Below are 21553 nucleotides of genomic sequence, written 5' to 3' on the forward strand. Positions count from 1 at the left end.
GGATGAAATCATAGACATACTCTAAAAACTGTAAAAATTGAACACATTTCGTCACACGTCCAAACATTCCTAAATCCAAATTACCAGATCGTGTTTTGTAACACGTCATTGCATTTGAGAAAACCCGTATTTTCATAACACCAGGTCAGAAATTAGTTTAATTTCAACAAAAGTAGCGTCATGGTCCGAAATAACCCTGTCGATTTCAATAACATCAAAAAATCCAACCACGCATGAGTTTCTCACCAGCACGAGGTCAAGGTGAGAAGCACGCGTATCGCCTACCCGACCCCGTTGGGCTATTGACACGTGCGGAAAAGGATAAGTTTATAACGAATTTCAACCAGACGATCTACGTTTATATAATCAGCTATTATTACATGAGGATTTTCATCAAGTGCAGTAGAGATTTTAAATTGTTCTCAAGATGGATTTAAACAGTTCGTTAGGTCTATCAACTGTGTGAAGTACTGTAGATATGAGGAGGTATTGAAAGAAATTTTAATCCAGACAGCCTCACTGGACGGATATTCTAGAGGTCAAAATGACGCTGAATTGAAAAACAACAACAGCGCCATCCTGGAGTGTTCACGATACCACGAAGTGCTGTTTCTTCATCATACATATTGTTGTATAGATGGGGATTCCGAGATGCTACGTGCACGTGAAATCCGCCTGCCATGCTGTCAAGGTGAGTCAACTTATTTCTTAGACTGCGTGTGTTTAGGCGGAAAATGATCAATTAGTCGGACGATTCATCAGACCCACAGTTTTCCTGTATGTCCATGCATATCAATAATAATAAAGATGGAGAATAAGAATTAAGTCAGTATCTTTAAAAAAGATAGTTTACAACTGAGGTACATAATTGTAAAAGAGGATAAAGTGTTGCGTCGTCCGAAATGATGCAAGAAGGATTTTCAAGCAGACTTTGAAAATCAACATATACAAAATTAAAATTAATCTTGAATACCGGTGATGCATTCGTATTATTATGGTGTGTACGTGTTTAAGAAATGCCGACTGCCACCCTGTCTGCTACAATATTATTGTCCGTTATCGAGGAATGGCTGTCCGCAAATGCCATGCATACGTGTACCAGAGTTACCCCCCTTCGTTTCACGCAGCTGGTATAGCTATAAACTTGACAGCCGATGGAGACCGTGAATAAACAGAGCCAACGGATTCAAGGTTACGGTCACAGGAAAGTAAACAAATAGAAGGAAGAAAAAGGATAGGAGAAAACAAAGTGGGAAAATATAAATAATAAAATACTTAAATGTAATACGACACAGGAGGAGAATGACTGCTGTAACACAAAAGCATAAAGTTAAAACATCATTCTTATGTACTGAGAACCAACAGCTTGATGTGATCTCAACAATTCGCACACATTATCGAAAAAAATAAAAATACTATTTCAAATATCTAAAAACGCATGGTTTAGGGTATATATCTAAACACAACACAACTAAATGTTAACATGTCTAAAATCTCAACAAAACATACCGTAATTGTAAGATTTCAAATCACTCATTACATCAAAATTCGTTATACTAGATATACTTAGATATGAAACAATGATAATTATTTGGGTATCAATAAATGTAACTTGTTATACATATCAAACAATGATACTTTTTTGGGTGTCACACAATAAATGTTACTTGTTATACATATCAAACCATGATACCTATTAGGGTATCAATAAATGTAACTTGTTTTAGATATCAAACAATGATACTTGTTCTAGATATCAAACAATGATACTTATTTGGGTGTCACACAATAAATGTTACTTGTTATACATATCAAACAATGATACTTATTTGGGTATCAATAAATGTTACTTGTGAATGTCATGATAAATGAAAACACACTATGCGTTCAAAAATATAATTTGTACTTCTCACATCTGTACGGATTGTAGTCATGTTTGAACTTGGTGTGGTCCTACGAAGTTAGTGTAAAATTACATACAGTATTGATGCTGTATATTGTATTTGAGTAATAGACTTCCATCATAGTTAACTTCAGACCGTTCTCACCGCAGCGGTAATCTATGAGATGTGACAACTATTGTGCTATTTGTTTTGGTTATTGTATCAAATACTACTCGCGACAATAGCGATTTTCACAGAAATCATGAAGCGGACTATGTTTTTAATTTCATCTAAGGTTACTTGTTCGCGATTATCATTGCATCCTGGATCGGAAAAATATCACCCTCTATAGTCTAGGAAAAGAACCCCCTCCACAGTCACGGGGGAAAACGCTCTCTACAGTTTCGGAAAAGAACGCCCTCTAGTATAGGGAAATAACGCCCACTAGTCTCAAAAAAACGCTCTCCACAGTCTCGGAAAAGAATACCCTCTATTATAGGAAAATAACGCCCAATAGTCTAAAAAAAACGCCCTCAACAGTCTCGGAAAAGAACGCCCTCTAGTACAGGAAAATAACGCCCACTAGTCTAAAAAAACGCCCTCAACAGTCTCGGAGAAGAGCGCCCTCTACAGTCTCGGAAAACAACGCCCTCTAAAGTATCGTTTCGTTTATATTTATGGGTAGATATTCTCGTATAAAAGCCGCCTACCTGTTCTTCCTGTCCAAAGATGATTCATATCACTATATTTGGCACGTATTTCTTACATTCCGATGTGACACGGTAGATAGCATGGTTCCCTGCCGCTACAAGAGGGTTGTCACCTAGGGTCAAAGTTCATCCCTCACTCTAAACTATTACAACATAGCACGACACGATCGGCGTGCATATTGTTTGCGTACTGCAGTTTCGAATTCGATACTTTCATAATCGTTTTTTTTTCTTCTCAAATAGAAGAGGTTTTTAACCAGAAAGTCTCACAAACAATAGATTTCGTGACAAAAGTAACGTAAATAGATGCCGAAGTTTAGTATACATACGAGGCAACTGGCAAGATATAGTGTTTCCTTGTTAAAATAAATACTCTTCGTGTTGAATATGACCTGAAATTCTCAGTAACTGTTTCTAAATATAGTAAACACGTTGGTCACCAATTGAATCGAAAAGATAAAATACCATGACATCGTTTTTATCAGGTGTTTGAGATAATATAAGAAGTATACTTCCCGTAAACCCGAGAATACATTTTAAAGTTAGACGGGAACACGATGTTTGACACATATATTCTAAATTGGTCATATGTCTTGCATTTTAAGGGGGAAATTGGAGATAAAGTTTTCCGCTAAAGCACCTTAAAGTATAATATATGACCTATCCGAATAGTATATACGCTAAAATCGGTTTCACTTTTCAACCCGTGATAAAGAAAGCGGACACGTCTTTGAAGGATTTCGGGTTATAAACGTCACAACTTGAGCCGGCCCTGTATACCCCTGATAACTTTAACATTATTTACGAGATGAATGTGAAGATATCTGTAGTGTTAATATCACTGATCGGACGTATGATCTAAGTGTCACCGGCGAAATAAAAAGAACTGTATTTTCAAGATTTTACCAACAGAGAAATACAGATCATGAAATATCCAAACTTTATATACGATGAACTCAACTCACAACTCAAGTATACTTTCCCCAGGGCCCTGACGAAAGACACGTTTCACATTTAACACTCCATGATCAAACTGTAACTTGAAACTCAATTTAATTTTCACGCTGGGTATCTCTGATGATAAACAAAATCAAATTGATATCAATTGTTAGGCCTTTGAAACGACGAGCGAAGTACGAAATTAAGACAAGCTTTATGCATAACCAAATAAGTTCAGAGAGAATAGATGGGATCTCGACATATATAGTTTTTCCCAGTTTTGAAGTCAGATATAGTCGAAAACTGACCTGTCGCAGGTAATATTCCTCCCCGAAACCTGTAATTTTGTTTGTCGCGAAAGTCACAGCGTACAGTTGTGTGTCAGTATGCCATATTTTTTAAAAATGCGTATATCAGTAAATGACATTCCTTTATCATAAAAATGTCCAGTTAAGTGTTGGACAGTTGTTTTTATTTTGTGGTGTTTAAAGGCCTCAAACAGCTAGTGTCATACACGGACGGGGGTCAGAGAGGGACACCTTGGGTGGAAAATGAAGCACAAAAAAGAAAGAAAAAAATTGAAAGAAAGCAAATATTTCACGTTAACACACTTCCTGCAACGTATATAATCTGGTTTTAAAATTTTAACAATCATAAACACAACATCATTTTGCCATTAATATGCTATCAACAGCTGTGGTATTGGACGACCTCATGGTGGTTGCGAGGTGAGTGCCCGTGTTGAGTGCGCGTGTCATTGGGAGGGTGCAGTATGTTCGTGTAAGCCTCCTTGAGGCTCTGTGAATTAGTGCAGTTTTTAAAGCCCTTTTATACTGAAATATACTGTCGAATGTCCCTAGGAGGACACCAACCCAGCCACATTATACTGACAACGGGCAATACTGAGCGCTAAGCAGGGATTTGTCACTTCCATCTGTTAAATCACCTTAGCTCACCTGCCTGAATGACTGATGAGCTTCCACCAATGAGCAATATCTGTCGTACAGCGCCAAATTTTCCCTTACACAACTCCTTAACAACGGTAAAGTCCAGGAAATGGACACTCTGCTTGTAGCATTCTGGGAGGAAGGACTGCCAAAATTGTCCAAACGAATGACAATGACGAACTCACAAGTCCACAGGGGCCAAATGTGTTAGATCTTCAAACGGCTCTCTCAAAAACCGAAATATTCATCCTTGGATAAAGGACTACAAAGATTGTTGGAAATAATGACCTTGACCCTTTTTCACGGTCACACAAGCCAACGGTGCATATATCGGACTTGCAGTACTCTAGACTGAAGGGCTACCAAGTTTGTTCATATGAATTATATTGGCCTACTTTCGAGGTCACGAGGGACATTTTTAGTAATATCTTTAAACAACTTCTCAATAATCAATAGGTCAAGGTTACTGGTATTACGCTAGTATCATACTGATATAAGGAACTATCAAATTTGTTCAAATGAATTAACTTAGCCAAGTGTCAAGGGCACAGGTTTCAAATGTCATATCTTTCAACGTCTTCTCAGTCATCAAGAAGCCAAGGATCATGGTATTGGACCAGTCGCATACTGGTATGAAGGACTGCCAGGTTTATTAAAATGAATGACATATGTTTATTCCCCGCTTTCACCGAAACGGGCGATATTAATTTGGGTTCGGACGTCCGTCCGTCCATCTGTCCGTCCGTTTGTCTGTCACACTTTCGTTTCCGTGTTCTAACTTCCCCAAATATCATCTAATTTGGGTGAAACTTGGTCAGCAGATGCATCTTGGGGTCATTAAGACTGAGTTTGACTATCAGTGTCATCTGTTAATAATTATGCATACTAATGATATAATCCTTTACACCTTTCTTTGGCTTTAAAGCAATACATCACAGCTCAAGAGAATATATCATTCTACATAACATTATGACATGTTTACTCCTAACCTCTATAATATTTACTTACAACATGTTTGGAAAGAGGGGAATATAAATTCCATGAATTTGCTTGTTGATAGGTTAACTTTAATTGTTTTCAGTAACCAATGAGCTCAGAGTTATGGTATCTGTGTAATACAAACTAAGAAAGTGGACTCTTATTCCATACACGTGCGATATGTCTCGGCCAAGACACATAACCAAAAGTCTTCCTCACAGGACCGAACGCTCAACTACAGGTAAAAAAGACAAGTGCTAAGGGAGCCGCGAGCAAAAACATCCCAAAGTTAGTCGCATCTAACGGTTTACATTACGAGGACAGCAGATACAATTCTTGCAGAGTAGTCACAAACGTGTCCATGGCGGAACAGCTGTATGAGATATCGAAAGGTTATCAATGTTTAGTTTTTGTGTCTGTTACAAGTTCCTTTATTATCGATTTTCCCGTGCATCTGACATCTGGAAATATCCTTCCGAACTTTACAGGGCGGAGAAAGGACGAGTCCAATTCAACATTGGTGGTTGTTAATGTAGTCCGAGGTTACTTACATAATGCTTATGTGGCATTTGACTATTTTCAACGTTTTCTTCTGGTAAACATAAGTATGAAAGTGGAGTGTCTATTATTTATTGACCACGCCCCCTATCAACATTGATGTGATGTTTGAAGAAGAAAAGTATAGAAAAAGAAACATGTTTCAATGGAAAATCTATAGTTTCTTAATAAATTAGTCACTTACTTTGATATCTCGGGTGTATCTCATTGTGGTTTAGGGTAAGTACACCTTCAACTCTGTGTTTTTAACATTATTTTTGACCAATTGTGATTTTCGCGGTCGCCACCTTGGTTTCAACAATTTCGGTCCCTAGCAACACTGGCGAGCCCTTGAAGGACGAAACAGCTGTGTGAATCAGTTTTATTCGTCTTTGCATTACCATATCTAATTCTAACCTTTATTGAAAGGTTCTAAACCTCTGTTGTGTCTTTTGTACAATCTCTATCATCAGCCAGTTTAAAGTAAAATACTTATAGCGACTGTTGGGTTCAATTTCCTTGTCGGGTTAATAATGTGACATCAAACCCCATCAATTCGGATAAAAATCCAACACATCGTGAAAAATGTAGATAACCTCGACAGAGTTCAGAGGTTAACTTACCCCCCAGATTTGATAACATCGATAATTTTGAGTGACACGGTAATATAATGTACATTTCACCTCGGGTGTCCGCACTTGTCTCGGATTTAAACGTCACCGAATCTAAGTCGCGGGACAAGCACGCGACGTGTCGTCTGCTCGCCCACCCAATCCACACGACCTGTGTCTCTTGTGTTCTGACATTAACGATCACGGGCCTACTTTCGGTCACTTGTAAAGTAAAGTATTCAGAATTTTCAAAAGTTGTTACTGTTTATGAAACTTCCATAATGGATTCCACCGATTCAGAAGGACATGAAGCAATACAAGAAAAGATAAAGGTAAGTAAGTTTTCTCAATTTACCATAAATATATATATATATATGGACATTAACAATGTTTACTTATATTTATAGATAAATCTTTTTTTGATTACTGGGATATGATACGATATGATATTGTACCATTGTAACCAAACGAAAAGTGAAACATTAATGATAACGATATCAACTGACCTCTAATCTCTTATAAATCAACTTTCATTTATGAATGCTTGAAAACATTTGAAACGAAATTCAATTAACTTCAAGTTATTAACTTAAACTTTACAATTAGTTCACCAATGAATATCATGTTAAATTTCGTTTTAATAAATCATCGTTATTTCTAAACTTTAAACTTAGTTCACCATCAATGTCGTTTTTATTTATCTATTTTTGTTTGTTTTTTTTAATCCCATGCTATTGTTGTCACATACACGTGGCATTTTCATGTTCATTCATTTTCTGAAGATTTACAACAGCGTCAGTTAGACAGTTAATTTCATATTCTGTGTTTAATCTGTATATCTAGGTTCCCAAGCATTTGATTGAAAAGAAAAGACGTGCCAGGATCAATAATTGTCTCGGAGAACTGAAAAAGCTTGTCATTGAAAAGAATTTCCTAAAGGTTTGTTGATCTCTTTCATTATAATTGACATCAACCAATATTGTTTTCTCAATGTCTTATAAAATTTAAATTTAAATTAATTTATTTTCCAACTTCATAATACTGATTTCCCGACGAGTAAAGACGGAAAAAATACAAAATTTGGATGTAAGACCAGTTACGACATGGTAATCTGTATAAATATTCAAAATAGTATAAGGCTATCTTTTTTTTTTTTTAGAAAATTGACTAATTACCGTATTTAAACTTCATCAAATGAGCGCTATGTTCTTTTTGGTGAAGTTTGTTAGATTCCTGTGTTCAATGTGATAAGCAGGCAGTGTTTCATCTTTCTTTCAACTAACTTAAATGAAGATAAACATTACAGTTTCGTGAAACACGATCCTTACTTAGCATTGTTAAAAGTCGATTAACTTAGGTTTCATTTATCAGATAAAAACCACAAAAAAACTATTATATTTAAACCTGAAATTGAATCCAAAGAATACCCGAGCCAGTTCTGCTGCAAATTGTTATCTGTATAGTCATCTGTCATATTTATTACCCGTAGTTAATTGTCGTGTTTTCAGGGGCAGAGGAGTTCGAAGTTGGAGAAAGCCGATATTCTAGAGCTTACCGTGGAATACCTCAAAAGGAAAGCAAAACTGCCGTATCGTATGTACATCAAATTGTTAAATATGGGTCTTTACAATCTAAACGTTCAAATCAATCAGAATAATACTTTTAACGTTGAAAGACGAAGATGGACTATCTTATCCCTACTGGGCACGGGTTTGTTAATAGCTGGTGTGGCAAGGAAGAGAAACAACTTGTGCATTGCACAAACTGGTACCTGTCTATTTAGTAATTGCAGTGAAAAGATGACTTTTGATGTGTGACTAAACTTTCTATGCGAAATATTTGTTGGATTGCTTTCTCTGTTTCTAAATACTTTCGAAGATATGCTATCTACTGAATATATCATTATCAGATTTTTCGTCTTCGGTATGGGTTCAACGGCTATCGACGTTAACCATCTTCACTGAAGGAATCGGACACCGATCCATTTTATCATCAGATCATTTTTAGCAGGATTAACTGATGTCGGTTTTGTCGGTAGGGGAAGGAGGGAGGGGGGTGGGAGTGGGGGGGGGGGGGGGCGTGGACTGCTATATATAGACGCATTGCACTCATGTGTACCATGTTTTACTCTAGCTTTATTGATTTTGAGTTTTGATTATGATTATGTTGACATGTTGGTATTTTCTTGCTGTTTTTTATACTAGATCTGTCATTATATCTATTCGACATCCGCTTAAAATTTAATTTGTTACAAAATGGGGGGTGCATCCTTACATGTGCTATCTGTATTAATTAATTACCACAATTGTATATGATGATCCACACACTATTAGTAATGTTTATCTGACAGACCAATCAGACAAAACTTACTCTATAATCATTGAGCATTGTATTAAACGAGTTTAGAATGAATTTACTCAAGTTAACAACTGAACAGTTTACGATTTTTAAAACATAGCCGTGTCATAAGATATTTTATCAAGAAATTTATATTGAAGTGACCTCTCTAATAACATCTAATATAATAAACACTTTTTCCTATTTACACCAAATATCGTTTGAAACAAAACGAGACCTTTTTTCGTGAAAATGATATAATACTTTGTCCCGTGAAGAGACAAAACAGAGATACATTCATTTTTCTTTGCTCTTCAAATAAGTTTCCTTAAAATTGTTAGATAATACAGGCCCTTAGTACAACTTATGCAACTACATCTGGACTGTATATGTCTGGCTTATTATCCACAATACTTAAACTGTGTTTGTATCGATTCTTGTCTACAAAGTTTGAATATGCTATATGTTACCTCCATCTGGCAAAGACATTGTAATTACGTCACTTATCTAGCTGTTTGTAAGATATGTAATAAACACCCTACAAACAGGATCTAATATGAGTGTCCGTGTGATATCAAATCAGTCAACAGATTGTAGACTCGCTATTTTACAAGACTTGATAGTTTTAGGATGACACGGTCACACGAATAAGAATATAATCTAAAAACTGATTTTCTTTTTATGAAAAAAAATAAAAATCATATAAAGTTCCATTCAATTCCGTTTTGCGATAGGACAAGTAAAACTCGATCAGGGCGCCGAACAATTTTCACGGACGAGATGATCATAGCGTTGTGACGTCATTTGTTTATGACGTCACATTTTTTGTTATAACACGAGAGTCTTATAAAAATGATGATATGGTATTGTTAAATAGAAGAAAATGGCGGTTGTTTGATAAACCTTTATTGACTATGCACTAACCAACATTAGATAAAAAAACTTTATCATATGATGAGTGAAATTATCATGTTTTACTCACTGGAATATATATGTTTTAAAAATAAACAATCCCCTATGAGCTTAGCGAAAGGATAAAGCTGCTATTTTTTGCGGTGTTTAATAAGGTATATTTTAACCATTGCAGCTGTAAGGGAGACTACGGACACCAGCGAACTTCAAACCAAACTCTACGAAAGAGGGTACAGAGAATGTCTTAACCAAGTTTCCCGCCACCTCAAAAGTATGGAAATTGAACAATCTGTCGGCAATGCTTTACTCGCGGAATTGGAAACTATGGCACAAAAAACAATAGCAATGGATAGTAAAAAGACGGGAAAACACCTGGAGTTGGCGAATTCTGGTGGAAAATCACGTACAGGTTCTCAATGTAAATCATCATTACCGGATGTTTCGTATCCTTCTTTGGATAGTGTTGCTACAGAAGAAGAACCTAAATCAAACCAAAAGGCAAATGGAACAGCGGAACACATCCGGGTTTCTCCGAAAACCAATCAAGAATTAAATCAAGAGCGCAAACGACAAATAGAATCTTCAAACACTTTCAATTCGATAAATTTGGAACGAAATAAAATGAGCATGTTTTCTTCTTCGGCTAAAATGACAACGGAGCAAACATCAGGAGTTCATGTCGGCTCGGACAACGTATCGCCAATGTATCCCGTGATGAGTAGTTTACAGAGTGTGACGGTGCTTGTTCCTTGTCAAGTTCTCACCTCTTCGATAGCACCTGTCAACATGAGTCAGTATCAGCCGTCAGGCCACAGTTGTGAACACCCTCAGATAGGAGGGTCTCTCATTAATCACCAAGGTTACTCTAACGTTTTAGATACAAATCCAAGTTATATCAGATTTGATACAGTCAAGAATGTTTTAAATGCTAACTCTAGAGATACTTTGGGATCCACAGCAGTAAGTGGTTATCCTAAACAGGGTGAATACGGATGCCTGTCTCCATGGAGGCCTTGGTGATTAGCGCGTCATAATGAAACTTAAACTTATATTTCAATTTCTAATATGTAGACTCATAAGATATTACCAATAAAGAATCCTTTGTACAGTGGTCTTCCTCTTCTTTACAGATATCCAATCGACCGTATTGTGTCATGACTCGTAGATTGTACAAAAGACACACGATGGAATGAAGCCTGTTAATACAAATTTTGATAAGATGCATTAGGTCGGAACTATGAATAAAACTGCATGAAGCGGCTGTTTCAGCTTTCTAGAACTCATCAGTAATGCCAATGGCTTTAATTTTAATCATAGGAGGCGACAGAGAAAATTGCAACGTGATCGGGAAAAATTGGGGAGGTACATTAGCCCCTTAATTCAGAAAGTGTCGTCAACTTTATATATCTGGTAATTTAGGAAGAAGGACATGTGTATATGGTACTGACCTCTCATGATAGACGAAATTGATACGAACCGTGTCTTTGTATAACTGGTAGAGATATCTAATCATGATTTATAAATAATATGGTTTTGTGCTAATTTATACCGCTTCTGTGGATGTTTAATCTTTCTAAAGGTAGTTTGTTATTAATGTTCCATTCACTTGTGTAATCTTTTAGCTTCACGGACAAACAAAACCGGTTATTCCGCTTGATATTCACTCTAGAGAATCAAACTTCCCTCACTTTCTCTTCGTCGAAATTATGGAAAAAATCAGTATAAAACTCACAAAGTTTTTCATATTACTTTCCTTCCATATTCACTCACAAAGTTTTTTAAGTTTTCCCACGGTCCCGCCGGATTCGAGATAACAAGGTTCGACTGTATACCAATTTTCCGGAATAATGATTATTGAAATAGCTATTAATCAAATGAACAATAAAAAAATAGCGATCCTATAGAAGACAATGGTCAAGTAGAGTTATTGAGCGTATTACATGGTCAAGTAGAGGTATTGAGCGTATTACATGGTCAAGTAGAGTTATTGAGCGTATTACATGGTCAAGTAGAGTTATTGAGCGTATTACATGGTCAAGTAGAGTTATTGAGCGTATTACATGGTCAAGTAGAGTTATTGAGCGTATTACATGGTCAAGTAGAGGTATTGAGCGTATTACATGGTCAAGTAGAGGTATTGAGCGTATTACATGGTCAAGTAGAGGTATTGAGCGTATTACATGGTCAAGTAGAGTTATTGAGCGTATTACATGGTCAAGTAGAGGTATTGAGCGTATTACATGGTCAAGTAGAGTTATTGAGCGTACTACATGGTCAAGTAGAGTTATTGAGCGTATTACATATTCTCCCTTTTTTCAGAAGTCTCCGTGTCAATCTTTCATAATTTGCAGTAATTTTATTGAATTGATTATAATTTTGTTGACATGCGTGTATTTTTCTGTTGTTTGAATGAGTTAAATGCTATAAATTTACTGAATTCACAAAGGGATGCCACGTAGAGAATAAGTCTATAAGATAAACCCTCTCCAACAAATTCATGAATAATGCTTTGAAAATAATTTTCATAGTAAAAAATTATAAATAAAATTGAATTATATATTTGCTTTATCTGAATTAGAAAAAATAGACTAAATCACCACTAGAAAACGAGATATTTTATGTGACAACACCGCGGACGACAGTCTTCAACAAAAAAACCCATTGAAAATGAATTGCTTATCAGTGATTAGGAAATCCACCTGGGTGTTCCACAGTGGATTATGTATGCATGGTTTATAAGCCAAAGTAAAGAAGCCCCTATATTTGCTCTAATGACCACAGCTCCATAGAATATGAGATATAAATGAAATCGGATGACAGGCCTTGTCCACTTATCGTAGGGGGATCTTCACTAGGTTAATTATGTATTTACATACGTAAGTAAATCTAACTTCAGAACCTGAGAAATTCGACCATAGACTTACTTAGCATGAAAAATACTCCTCGGTTTGATTGTTAGCTTAACAAAGGGATAAAGATGATTTTTTTACAAACTGACATTGATTGGTGTTAAATTGTATTTCACAGTTGACAATTTAGGAGTTTCTTATCACAAGGGTTGAAAAAAGTGAAATTGTAGCTCATCGAAGTGGATACTCGTCTTTGCTTGTTTTCTCATAAAATATTTTAACTAGATAATTATCACGTGGACGGTTTACAAAATTTTCATATATGTTTAGTACTTTATAAATATTAAGAAACTGATATGTTTTATGTGATACTTTTTAAGGCATAAATCACCAGCATTGACCAGAATGCTTTGATTTAGCGTCGTTAATGGAAAAATGCCTAAAGGTTCTATCACTTTTTAAAAGGTTGTATTTCGAAGACATGAAGCCCTTAACATAAATCGAATCTCGCGAAGTTGATGAGTTTTAAGATCCTGGACGCTAGGACTAAGTGATTTTGTGAAGAAGTTGTAAATTCTGATAAGACTTAAATAACTCCGCACAAAAGACGCGCACGTGTCCTCTTGAAATTTCGAGTAATCCTTGTGTAAACTTGAGAGGGAAATAGCGACAGTAGGAGATTAGTGCTGCTTTGAACAATGATTCGAGAAGCAGGTACTTGGTATAGACATAGTTTCAATTTTCATAACGTTGAGATATATCAGATAGACCTTTATTGAACCAATCAAGATAAACGCGTTCTTTGACAACCTTCTTGTTTGCTAGCTGTCAAGGCAACAAAGACCTGCTCATAGTAATACAAGTTTGATACTAATCTGATCTACTTAAAAGACAAGAAATATTTCAATAAATATTTTCAAACAAAAGGCAAATTTATAATTGCGACATATTTTCTATGGGATATTTTAATTGCCGTTAAGATCTGTTACAGTAACATATGTTTTATGTTTATTTTCGGGGACTGACTGACAAAAGTATTCATTCCGTGTATTTATATATTTAAAATATAAACACACAAAAGCAATGTTAACTGTGATATAATTGCTATACAAATAGAAAATACTTTTGAACCATCAACATTATCTAACATCACAAAATCACGAAAGTTAATAATTGATAATTTTTCCCATATAGAACATTTGCGTCCCGATTTTAAACTGTCATACAAATACGTAATACATATGTATCATGGTTCTATCAGTTATCAATCATAGCCGTTATCTCGCATGCTATTTTTATATATAGTGTGAATAGGTTCAGAATGTAATGCACACATTTGCTTCATTTCCCCTATCTCAATTGGTATTTCACACAAGAAAATTACTAGTACAATATATAACAAAAGGAAGTATTTTATCCACCAAATTGATATTCTGTTAAAAATTTTATACAAACATTCTTAAATTCTCCCGAAACATTGTACAAAAGACACAAAAATTAAATACCACCTTTCATTACAAATTTAGAATTAGATACACTAGAGCGAAATGATGAAATAACTGTATAGTACAGCTGTTTCGTCCTCCTAGAACTGTCAGTGAGGGCCAACATTTTAAAACCTAGGCAATTGAGAGGAAAAACCCAAGGCGATCGAAAAAAAAATGTCAAAATCTGTATGGCGAGGTGTACTTGACCCATCAGGCAATCTATTTTAGTATACACTACAATCCAGGAATGGTATACTTCAGGCTTAATCTGCTACATTGAACAGGTTTGTTGACATTGAAGTTTCCCGACAGAGTGAGATCACATCAGACGTGACATACGAATATATACAAAGGTCAACAACAGGATTTTAAACAAAATATTGGGATCAAATTGTCTATAGATTGAGAAGCTTATTGAAAACTGAACGTCAAATCATATTTTGGATACGTGCACGACTTCGAGTTATCCGTAGGATTCAGTCTTTAAAGCATTTATTAATGATTAATGGTGAAGGAAAAGATACTGTAAAATCAAGTATTTTCGTGGGGCTCAAATGTCACGGTTTCAGAACAAATATGCCTTTTGTTTTGTACTTGAATGGATGAATCTTACTGACGAAATCCACTAATACTAAAATTCATGTGAATTTGCATTGTTTTATCATTTCGTGGACGGATGAATTCGTGAATTAAGATTTACTACGAATTGATAGAAAATTAATCTCTCATGAAAATTCATACTTTCACTTTTTTATTATAATGTCTATTTCATGTTTAAATCCAATCTTAATCAGTGTACTAGTCCAGTCAACAGCGATGCAAATATGGAACTGTAGTACGCCTTTTGTTTAAATATCCCATTCGTAAATCTGTTTCAATTTACTTACTTTCTTTATCAGTGTCATATTCCCTAAATTCGCTAAATATGTCAATAACAGTTAAAGTATGATTTCAAACACTTAAATGTATGTTTGCGATATTCTACTTTAAAATGACACAAAACATTCTTTTCACAAATGACGAACCTTTCATGCTTTGTATGTTATCGTCGAATGATTGTCAGTCTGTAATTGTACCATTTATCTCTATATTTAGTAACTTATATAGTAAATTTAGCAAAAAGAATTAACAGGGCGTATCTTCTTATGGTATAAACCATTAACTGTCTTCAAACATATATGAATGTTTCGTTGTGATTGCCCTATATTAATCAATTAAGTTGTTCATCTATCCGTACGTCCGGAAGGGAGGATATGGTGCAATCTGGTATCTATTCATTTTGTGGGTTGTATCACGCAATAAATGAAAATCTTCAAAAACCATATCAATTACCTTTCATTGTGTCTCTAAAAAGCACAGAAACGTTGAAGTCTAGTATTAGATTGTGGGTAAAAAAAACAATTTTGAAGTACATTTTACCCCAGGAAACTTTATTTTTGACCGAATAAACTTGGATTGCTACCGGTTCTGTTTTGGCAACTGCACTCAAACTCTAAAAAATGCGTCTGAGTGATTACAGGCCTTAATGTTACAGGTCAATGTCACTGTTACTATAAATAGACTTTTGTTTCTACAAGATGTCCTTATATCTGTTTGCAATGATGATTACGCTCACACTTTCACAGTGCTAATAGTAGTTCTTTTTGTCATATTCAGAGTTCAAAGGTCACGGTCACCATAGCTATAATTTACATGCGAATCAAATGCAAAATTTATCATGTCTGAATGTTACTGATAAATATTAACTTATGACACAATAAAAACATAATTGACTAAACTGAAAATTGAAATAAAAAAAATCAAGGTAAAAATTAAAGCATTCTACAGATATCACGTTTGAATATTAAATCAGTTTTAATATCAAAACAACGTTACCTGTTGTAGGAAAGCAAACAATAACTAAAGTAATATTATAATAGTGCAACTTTTAATTGACAATAAAACAAAGCATACGTCATAAATGTGTGATAAACGTGAACTCAATTGGTTTATTTTCATTTTCCTGTTTTGTTTTTTCTTTACCATTAAAAGAGTTTTGACTTTTGACATTCTCTTGAAAGCAAATATAGTCGCGGATCTTTTTAAAATATGTTATATCAACCAACCGCCGATTGTCTTTGCCAATATTTCTATCTAACAAACAACCTGAAACTGGAATAGATTTTGCTGATAACACGAGTACACCACCAAGAAATCCTATAGTATGTGACATCCAAACACTTATTGCTTTATTCTCTGGAATCAACCATACATCTTGCAACGTCCAAATGCCTCTCCAATGGGCGACCGGCAAACAACTCGCCATGACTAGATACAGGTTCAATATAAGGACAACGCAAATTTTGTTTTTGTGGCCTTGTTTTTTGACAAATGACATAATGAAATGTTGACCAATGAGAGTTGGGTATGCTAAAGCGAGGCTGGCTACAAGTGAAAAAAGGCCTGATTGTACATTGTCTTCTGGATATAGGCATATATTCATCAATGTCCAAAGTCCCCTCCAGAAGACGACGATGAGGGTGTGGAGGAGTAGGGGAGTCATCATCATGTCAACAATGAACCAAGGTGAACAGCTAACCTGCCAACAGAAACAAATGTGGTTGATAAAATAGGCAGATAATGACCAAAAGTTAAATTTAAAGAACACTTGTTTACATTTATTGAAATAAAAAGAAAGATTTTGCACTGGGTATTATCAAACATGATAATGAATATTTATGCAATTACTATAAATATGTTAATTATAGAAAAATTATAGAAAAATGCATGCCGTTTGTATAACTGATACAGATGAAAGTAAAATAATCGACATAAGCGTGAGCCTATCTCAATGTTGTAGTATCAGCCTCTTTCCGATTGGAAATCAAAACCAACTGAAAGTATAATTTATACAAGGTTCTCTTTGTGAAATAACAGCTGTACGGTTTGCCGTTATGATGGTACTGCAATTTACAAAATCGGAAATGATATTTTAAAGTGAACAAGATAAGTTGCTTTTCCTGTTCCCTAGCACGTGTAGTATGATAAAAATATTACTGATACACTACAGAATATATTGCTCGACTTAGCATACGAATGCTTCATATATTTCCAGTGAACAATCATGCATATTCCTTAAAGAATGAATTACTTGTAGTCCAGGAGAAAATGTAGGTATGTCTACAGTTTTGGCGGAAATCCTGTATCAGAATTCGGCACTTCTTAACTTTAACCGGTTCTGGTATTTACATAGCAAATCACATAGTACACTTTTTTCGCTGAAAGAACAAACTGTGGCCGAAGAACCATAACTCCACCTATAATTGGGATATAGTGGTTCCTCTAGCAAATGGACAATTTACACAGAAAAAATGTATTGGTATATACAGCAAGGACTGTGTAAAAGCCGAAGTGTACTACATAAAATACTCTCAAGAGCAACGCATATTGTTAGTAATATCATACACAGTATAACTTCATAACTTGTAAGATAGAATGTTGATTGTTTGTGCCTGACAATTGTTAGTTGTTGGTTTAGACTTTACTTCATTTCCCTGTATATCTGTGTTAAAATTAATACCTTACTTTGACTAATTTTCGTTGCCCTCACTAACAGTTATAGATATTTCTGGCTGTGTTTTAATTATCTTGACGAATAACATAGAATGGTGATTCAGGAAAATGTCAACTGATAAGTTAATACCCAGTTAGATTACATATACATAATCCCAGATCTGTTCCTCGAAGTTGTTTAAAATTATAATGAAACCATAACGCGTTGTAAAACGATATATGTAATGCCACTAGCAGGTAATATTTTGCAACAATATTTTTATAACATTTTCTGCATTTCTTCGAAATGAGAACTTTCCGTGAGCTTCATTTTAGCGATTACCTACACAAAAATATTCTACCAAACAATTTTTCTGTCCGATTTGCTCAAATAATGACAGAAAAAGCTACCGTCAAATCATTAATTTTCGTGAAAGTTTTATATACATTCATTTCGTGAGTTCTCTTTATCAACGAATTTACATGACCAGATTTCATTTAGCTATATTATTAAATAGTTTTAGAACATGGAGTCGCATGGAAATATCGGTTTTATAGTAGATAATGCAAAATTGGGCACAGCCCTTTCACCAGAACTTGCCGGTATTTTCACCCGGTCTGTCTCTAGTATTGTTTAATAGTAAAACATTTGGTTTACAACTTGAAATCAATTCATCGCGATATCAGATAATTTTTTTGCAGACATTTCACATTTTTATTAGTCATGCTGGTCACATATGTTTTTTTGTGCATTGATACAAAACCCACTGTCTAAATTAGTACTTGAAAATTGATTTCTATCAATACTGTTATTCATCCTCTGACAAATGTACATAAGGGACGATTTCAAAATGATTTGCATTTTCCTGCGGGCAAATGTATGTACCATCTGGTGTGAATCTACGCGACATCAGCCATGATTGAAAACACGGATGTCTCTTGATTTATGAATGATTAAAAGATTATTATGAAATATTATGGGGAAGGTGTATGACAACCATCATGATGTCACATTTAAATTTCTACATAACAAGGATTAGTTAGATGTGTTTGATTATCGTTTGCAGCCATGGTACTCTTGTTGTTATACACTTGATTCTCATTTATTCTCAGTATCACGATTTTCTCGCAAAATGTTGTCAAATGTTCGACAAAGTGAAGGAGACGTTTCATGATTGTCATAGAGATCACATTGAGAGATATTCTATGTACGATATAAAGCAGGGCATGTTTTAATGGTAAGTTGGCCTATTGGTTCCGTTGTTATATACCCTGTTTTTATTTGAGAACGTACCATTACTAACTTGGATTGACTAATATTTACATGATGGTTGTCGTCAATGAAGCTGAAGACGTTTAATTTTCCTGAACACGTGGTCTTATTCTTCTTGTACTTTGTCCTGAGTCTCCGCTGAAATCTTTCTTTTGTTCATATTTTTGCCCTAATTTTATTAAATCTGAGTTTGGATAAGGATTACATTCACATATTGGTATTTTCTTGTTATTGAAGAACGTGACATTATGTAGTAAGACTGATATGGCGTGTGTCAGCGATAAAGCATATACAGCTCTTGATCTAATTCTGCATATTGATTATTCCCCTGTTTACTGTTTGCTGCCCTAGTTTATTTAAATTTTATTACTATTTTGACATATCTCTTTTTGAGTTGCTGTTTTCATTAACATGTTACTGCTTTGTCTTGCTGTTTATATAATACGAAGTCATATATGAATTATATTTCCAGTGCAATTATATAAATAATTCATTTACAATAATCTTTGTCTAGGCTATGAGCTTAACTCGTCACAGGGAGCTAAGTCCATTCAGTCCAATATAGTACAAAGTACGATTTCAAGATTGAAAGTTACTTCTTTATGTAAACGAAATACATTCTTATTGTTCTTTATGTCACTTTTTCAACACTTGTGGCCCTTGGTATACCAAAGAGTTCTGGATGAAAGAATCAGCAATTTGACGTATATAAATGCATTATTTGTATATAATTCTAAATTACACCCCCACCCCCACCTCCTCCAGTATTGAAATATTAAATGTTGCTACAAAACAAATACATTTAGTCAAATTACATATTTTATAATGGATAACATTTTGCAGAGACATCATGTAAAGTATGATAGTTTTAATGACTAACCTTTGACCCTAGTATGCCTGTTATCCTGAACAGCTTTACGTGATCCGTGTCGTGCGCAACGAGCAAAGGAGCCGCCGCCATAATTGATTTGACACATCGTAAGCAGCAGATTACACCAGATCCTATAACGAAGGACGATAATGCGCTGTGCCATGTTTTCCCGGTGTAGTAATCCTGCAAATTCCAAATTCCGCGCCACTGTGCAACACTTCCGGTTGCAAGGATGTAAATGTAGAGTCTCGACAAAACGAAATAGAATACTACATTTTTTAACTTGTTTATCTTTGTAGAATATTTCTGCACGAGACCTGTTAATATCATCACAAAATTGCCATAAGCAAAGCAAATCCAAGCACTGAGCTCCATTTGATTGGGATACAGGTAGACATCAAGTATTCCCCAGCTTCCTCTCCAAAAGAATACGACACAAGGTGAAACAACTACAAAGCTCATAAGGAAATCTAGGACTGCAAAACTTGCATTAGAAATATGTTCCATCGTCGCCTTTTTTGACTGTCGGACACTTGATTTTATCTATGATTTGAAGATAAGGTTGATTCCCGGCACTATCATTTAAAATCAAACATACATCATCATATTTCGGATTGTGTCAGTGTATTTAGATTTTACATCTAACCTTTTCTTGAACTTCCATAATCGGGTACAAACCATTCAAATACAGTTTTTATACAGCAGACGTCAATCACACTATGATCTTGAATGCACTTTCAAATAATTCACAGTGTCGATGTGTACGTTTTATCATTTTGGTCAGTTCCTGAATAGGGCGTATACACTTCCAAATAGACACCCTTGTCTGAATATCTGATGTTATGTGATCAACATTGTACCCACTGACCGTAATGGACACTGAGTCATCACAATCTTGAGAGCTCTGTGTTACGTCAACCCCAGACTGCCAACGATCTGGTAAACTATGTTCCTTTGCTTGACCAATAAAAATGTATACACATACATTATATATACTTGTTTATGACATATCCTAAACTGACCATATGTGTGCTTTACAGCTGTAACGACACGGGTGGTGTTTGGGTATGTGATTGTTTACACTTGACCACGAATTGAGATGGCCTTCAGTCAACGACGGTTTGTGTAGTCTTATCAAAAATGTCACCGGTTGGCATAAATAAACACCAGTCTTACGCGTATCATCATTGTTAGGATGAGAAAGTTTTGACATCGTTGATAACAACATGCAGTAAAAGTGAAAAAAGAAACAAAAATATTTTATAATATTTACAAGCTTAACAACTAATCACAACATTTTGTTCATAATCACTCGTTAATTATAGTTATAATTATGGTAACAATATTCATATTGCCAGACCATAACTAAAATCAATTGGGTGTAAATCCCATGAAACCATCGAGAGCAATTCCTTCAAAAATGTCGAAAGTCGAATCGTTTCCCTAGACAATCTCAGTTGCACTGAACAAATGGTAGTTTCTCAAACAAATCAATTACTTGTCGCATATATTTTGCTTTCCCCTGTAATCGCCGAAATATTCCTTTGATGGTCCGTTCGTGTTTCTTTAGTTGCGCGGAAATGAATTCTTACCAAGACATCTCAAATTCTGTTTTCGTTTCGTTAAAGATGAACCGTTTCTATTATGGTTGATTGCCTTACTAATTAACCGTTCATCTCTATGCTTTT

General features: G+C 35.0%; 2 protein-coding genes across 2 annotated transcripts; one reads left to right on the plus strand and one right to left on the minus strand.

Moving 5' to 3' along the window:
• The first annotated feature begins 6886 nt into the window (after window positions 1-6886).
• On the plus strand, window positions 6887-10874 carry LOC132553220 (hairy/enhancer-of-split related with YRPW motif protein-like). Its single transcript, XM_060217449.1, has 4 exons — window positions 6887-6937; window positions 7449-7544; window positions 8114-8198; window positions 10030-10874. The coding sequence occupies exons 1-4, from the start codon at window positions 6887-6889 to the stop codon at window positions 10872-10874; spliced, it is 1077 nt and encodes a 358-aa protein (XP_060073432.1).
• Window positions 10875-16144: 5270 nt separating this feature from the next.
• Window positions 16145-20372, minus strand: LOC132553210 (uncharacterized). The gene is made up of 2 exons (XM_060217440.1): window positions 19875-20372; window positions 16145-16768 (listed from the first exon to the last, which is right to left on the minus strand). The coding sequence occupies exons 1-2, from the start codon at window positions 20370-20372 to the stop codon at window positions 16145-16147; spliced, it is 1122 nt and encodes a 373-aa protein (XP_060073423.1).
• Window positions 20373-21553: the final 1181 nt, after the last annotated feature.

The sequence above is a fragment of the Ylistrum balloti genome, unplaced genomic scaffold (genome assembly GCF_031769215.1).
Source record: "Ylistrum balloti isolate Yb309-2 unplaced genomic scaffold, AGI_CSIRO_Ybal_v1 Utg370312, whole genome shotgun sequence".
In the NCBI taxonomy this organism is placed as follows: Eukaryota; Metazoa; Mollusca; class Bivalvia; order Pectinida; family Pectinidae; genus Ylistrum; species Ylistrum balloti.

Excerpts from the sequence above, each read along its gene's own strand:
- LOC132553220 (XM_060217449.1), top strand. The coding sequence starts at position 6,887 with ATGGATTCCACCGATTCAGAAGGACATGAAGCAATACAAGAAAAGATA. Across the intron at positions 7,545-8,113 it reads TTGAAAAGAATTTCCTAAAG|GGGCAGAGGAGTTCGAAGTT; the intron begins GTTTGTTGATCT and ends TCGTGTTTTCAG. Across the intron at positions 8,199-10,029 it reads GAAAGCAAAACTGCCGTATC|CTGTAAGGGAGACTACGGAC; the intron begins GTATGTACATCA and ends TAACCATTGCAG.
- LOC132553210 (XM_060217440.1), bottom strand. The coding sequence starts at position 20,372 with ATGGAACATATTTCTAATGCAAGTTTTGCAGTCCTAGATTTCCTTATG. Across the intron at positions 16,769-19,874 it reads CAGGCATACTAGGGTCAAAG|GTTAGCTGTTCACCTTGGTT; the intron begins GTTAGTCATTAA and ends TTCTGTTGGCAG.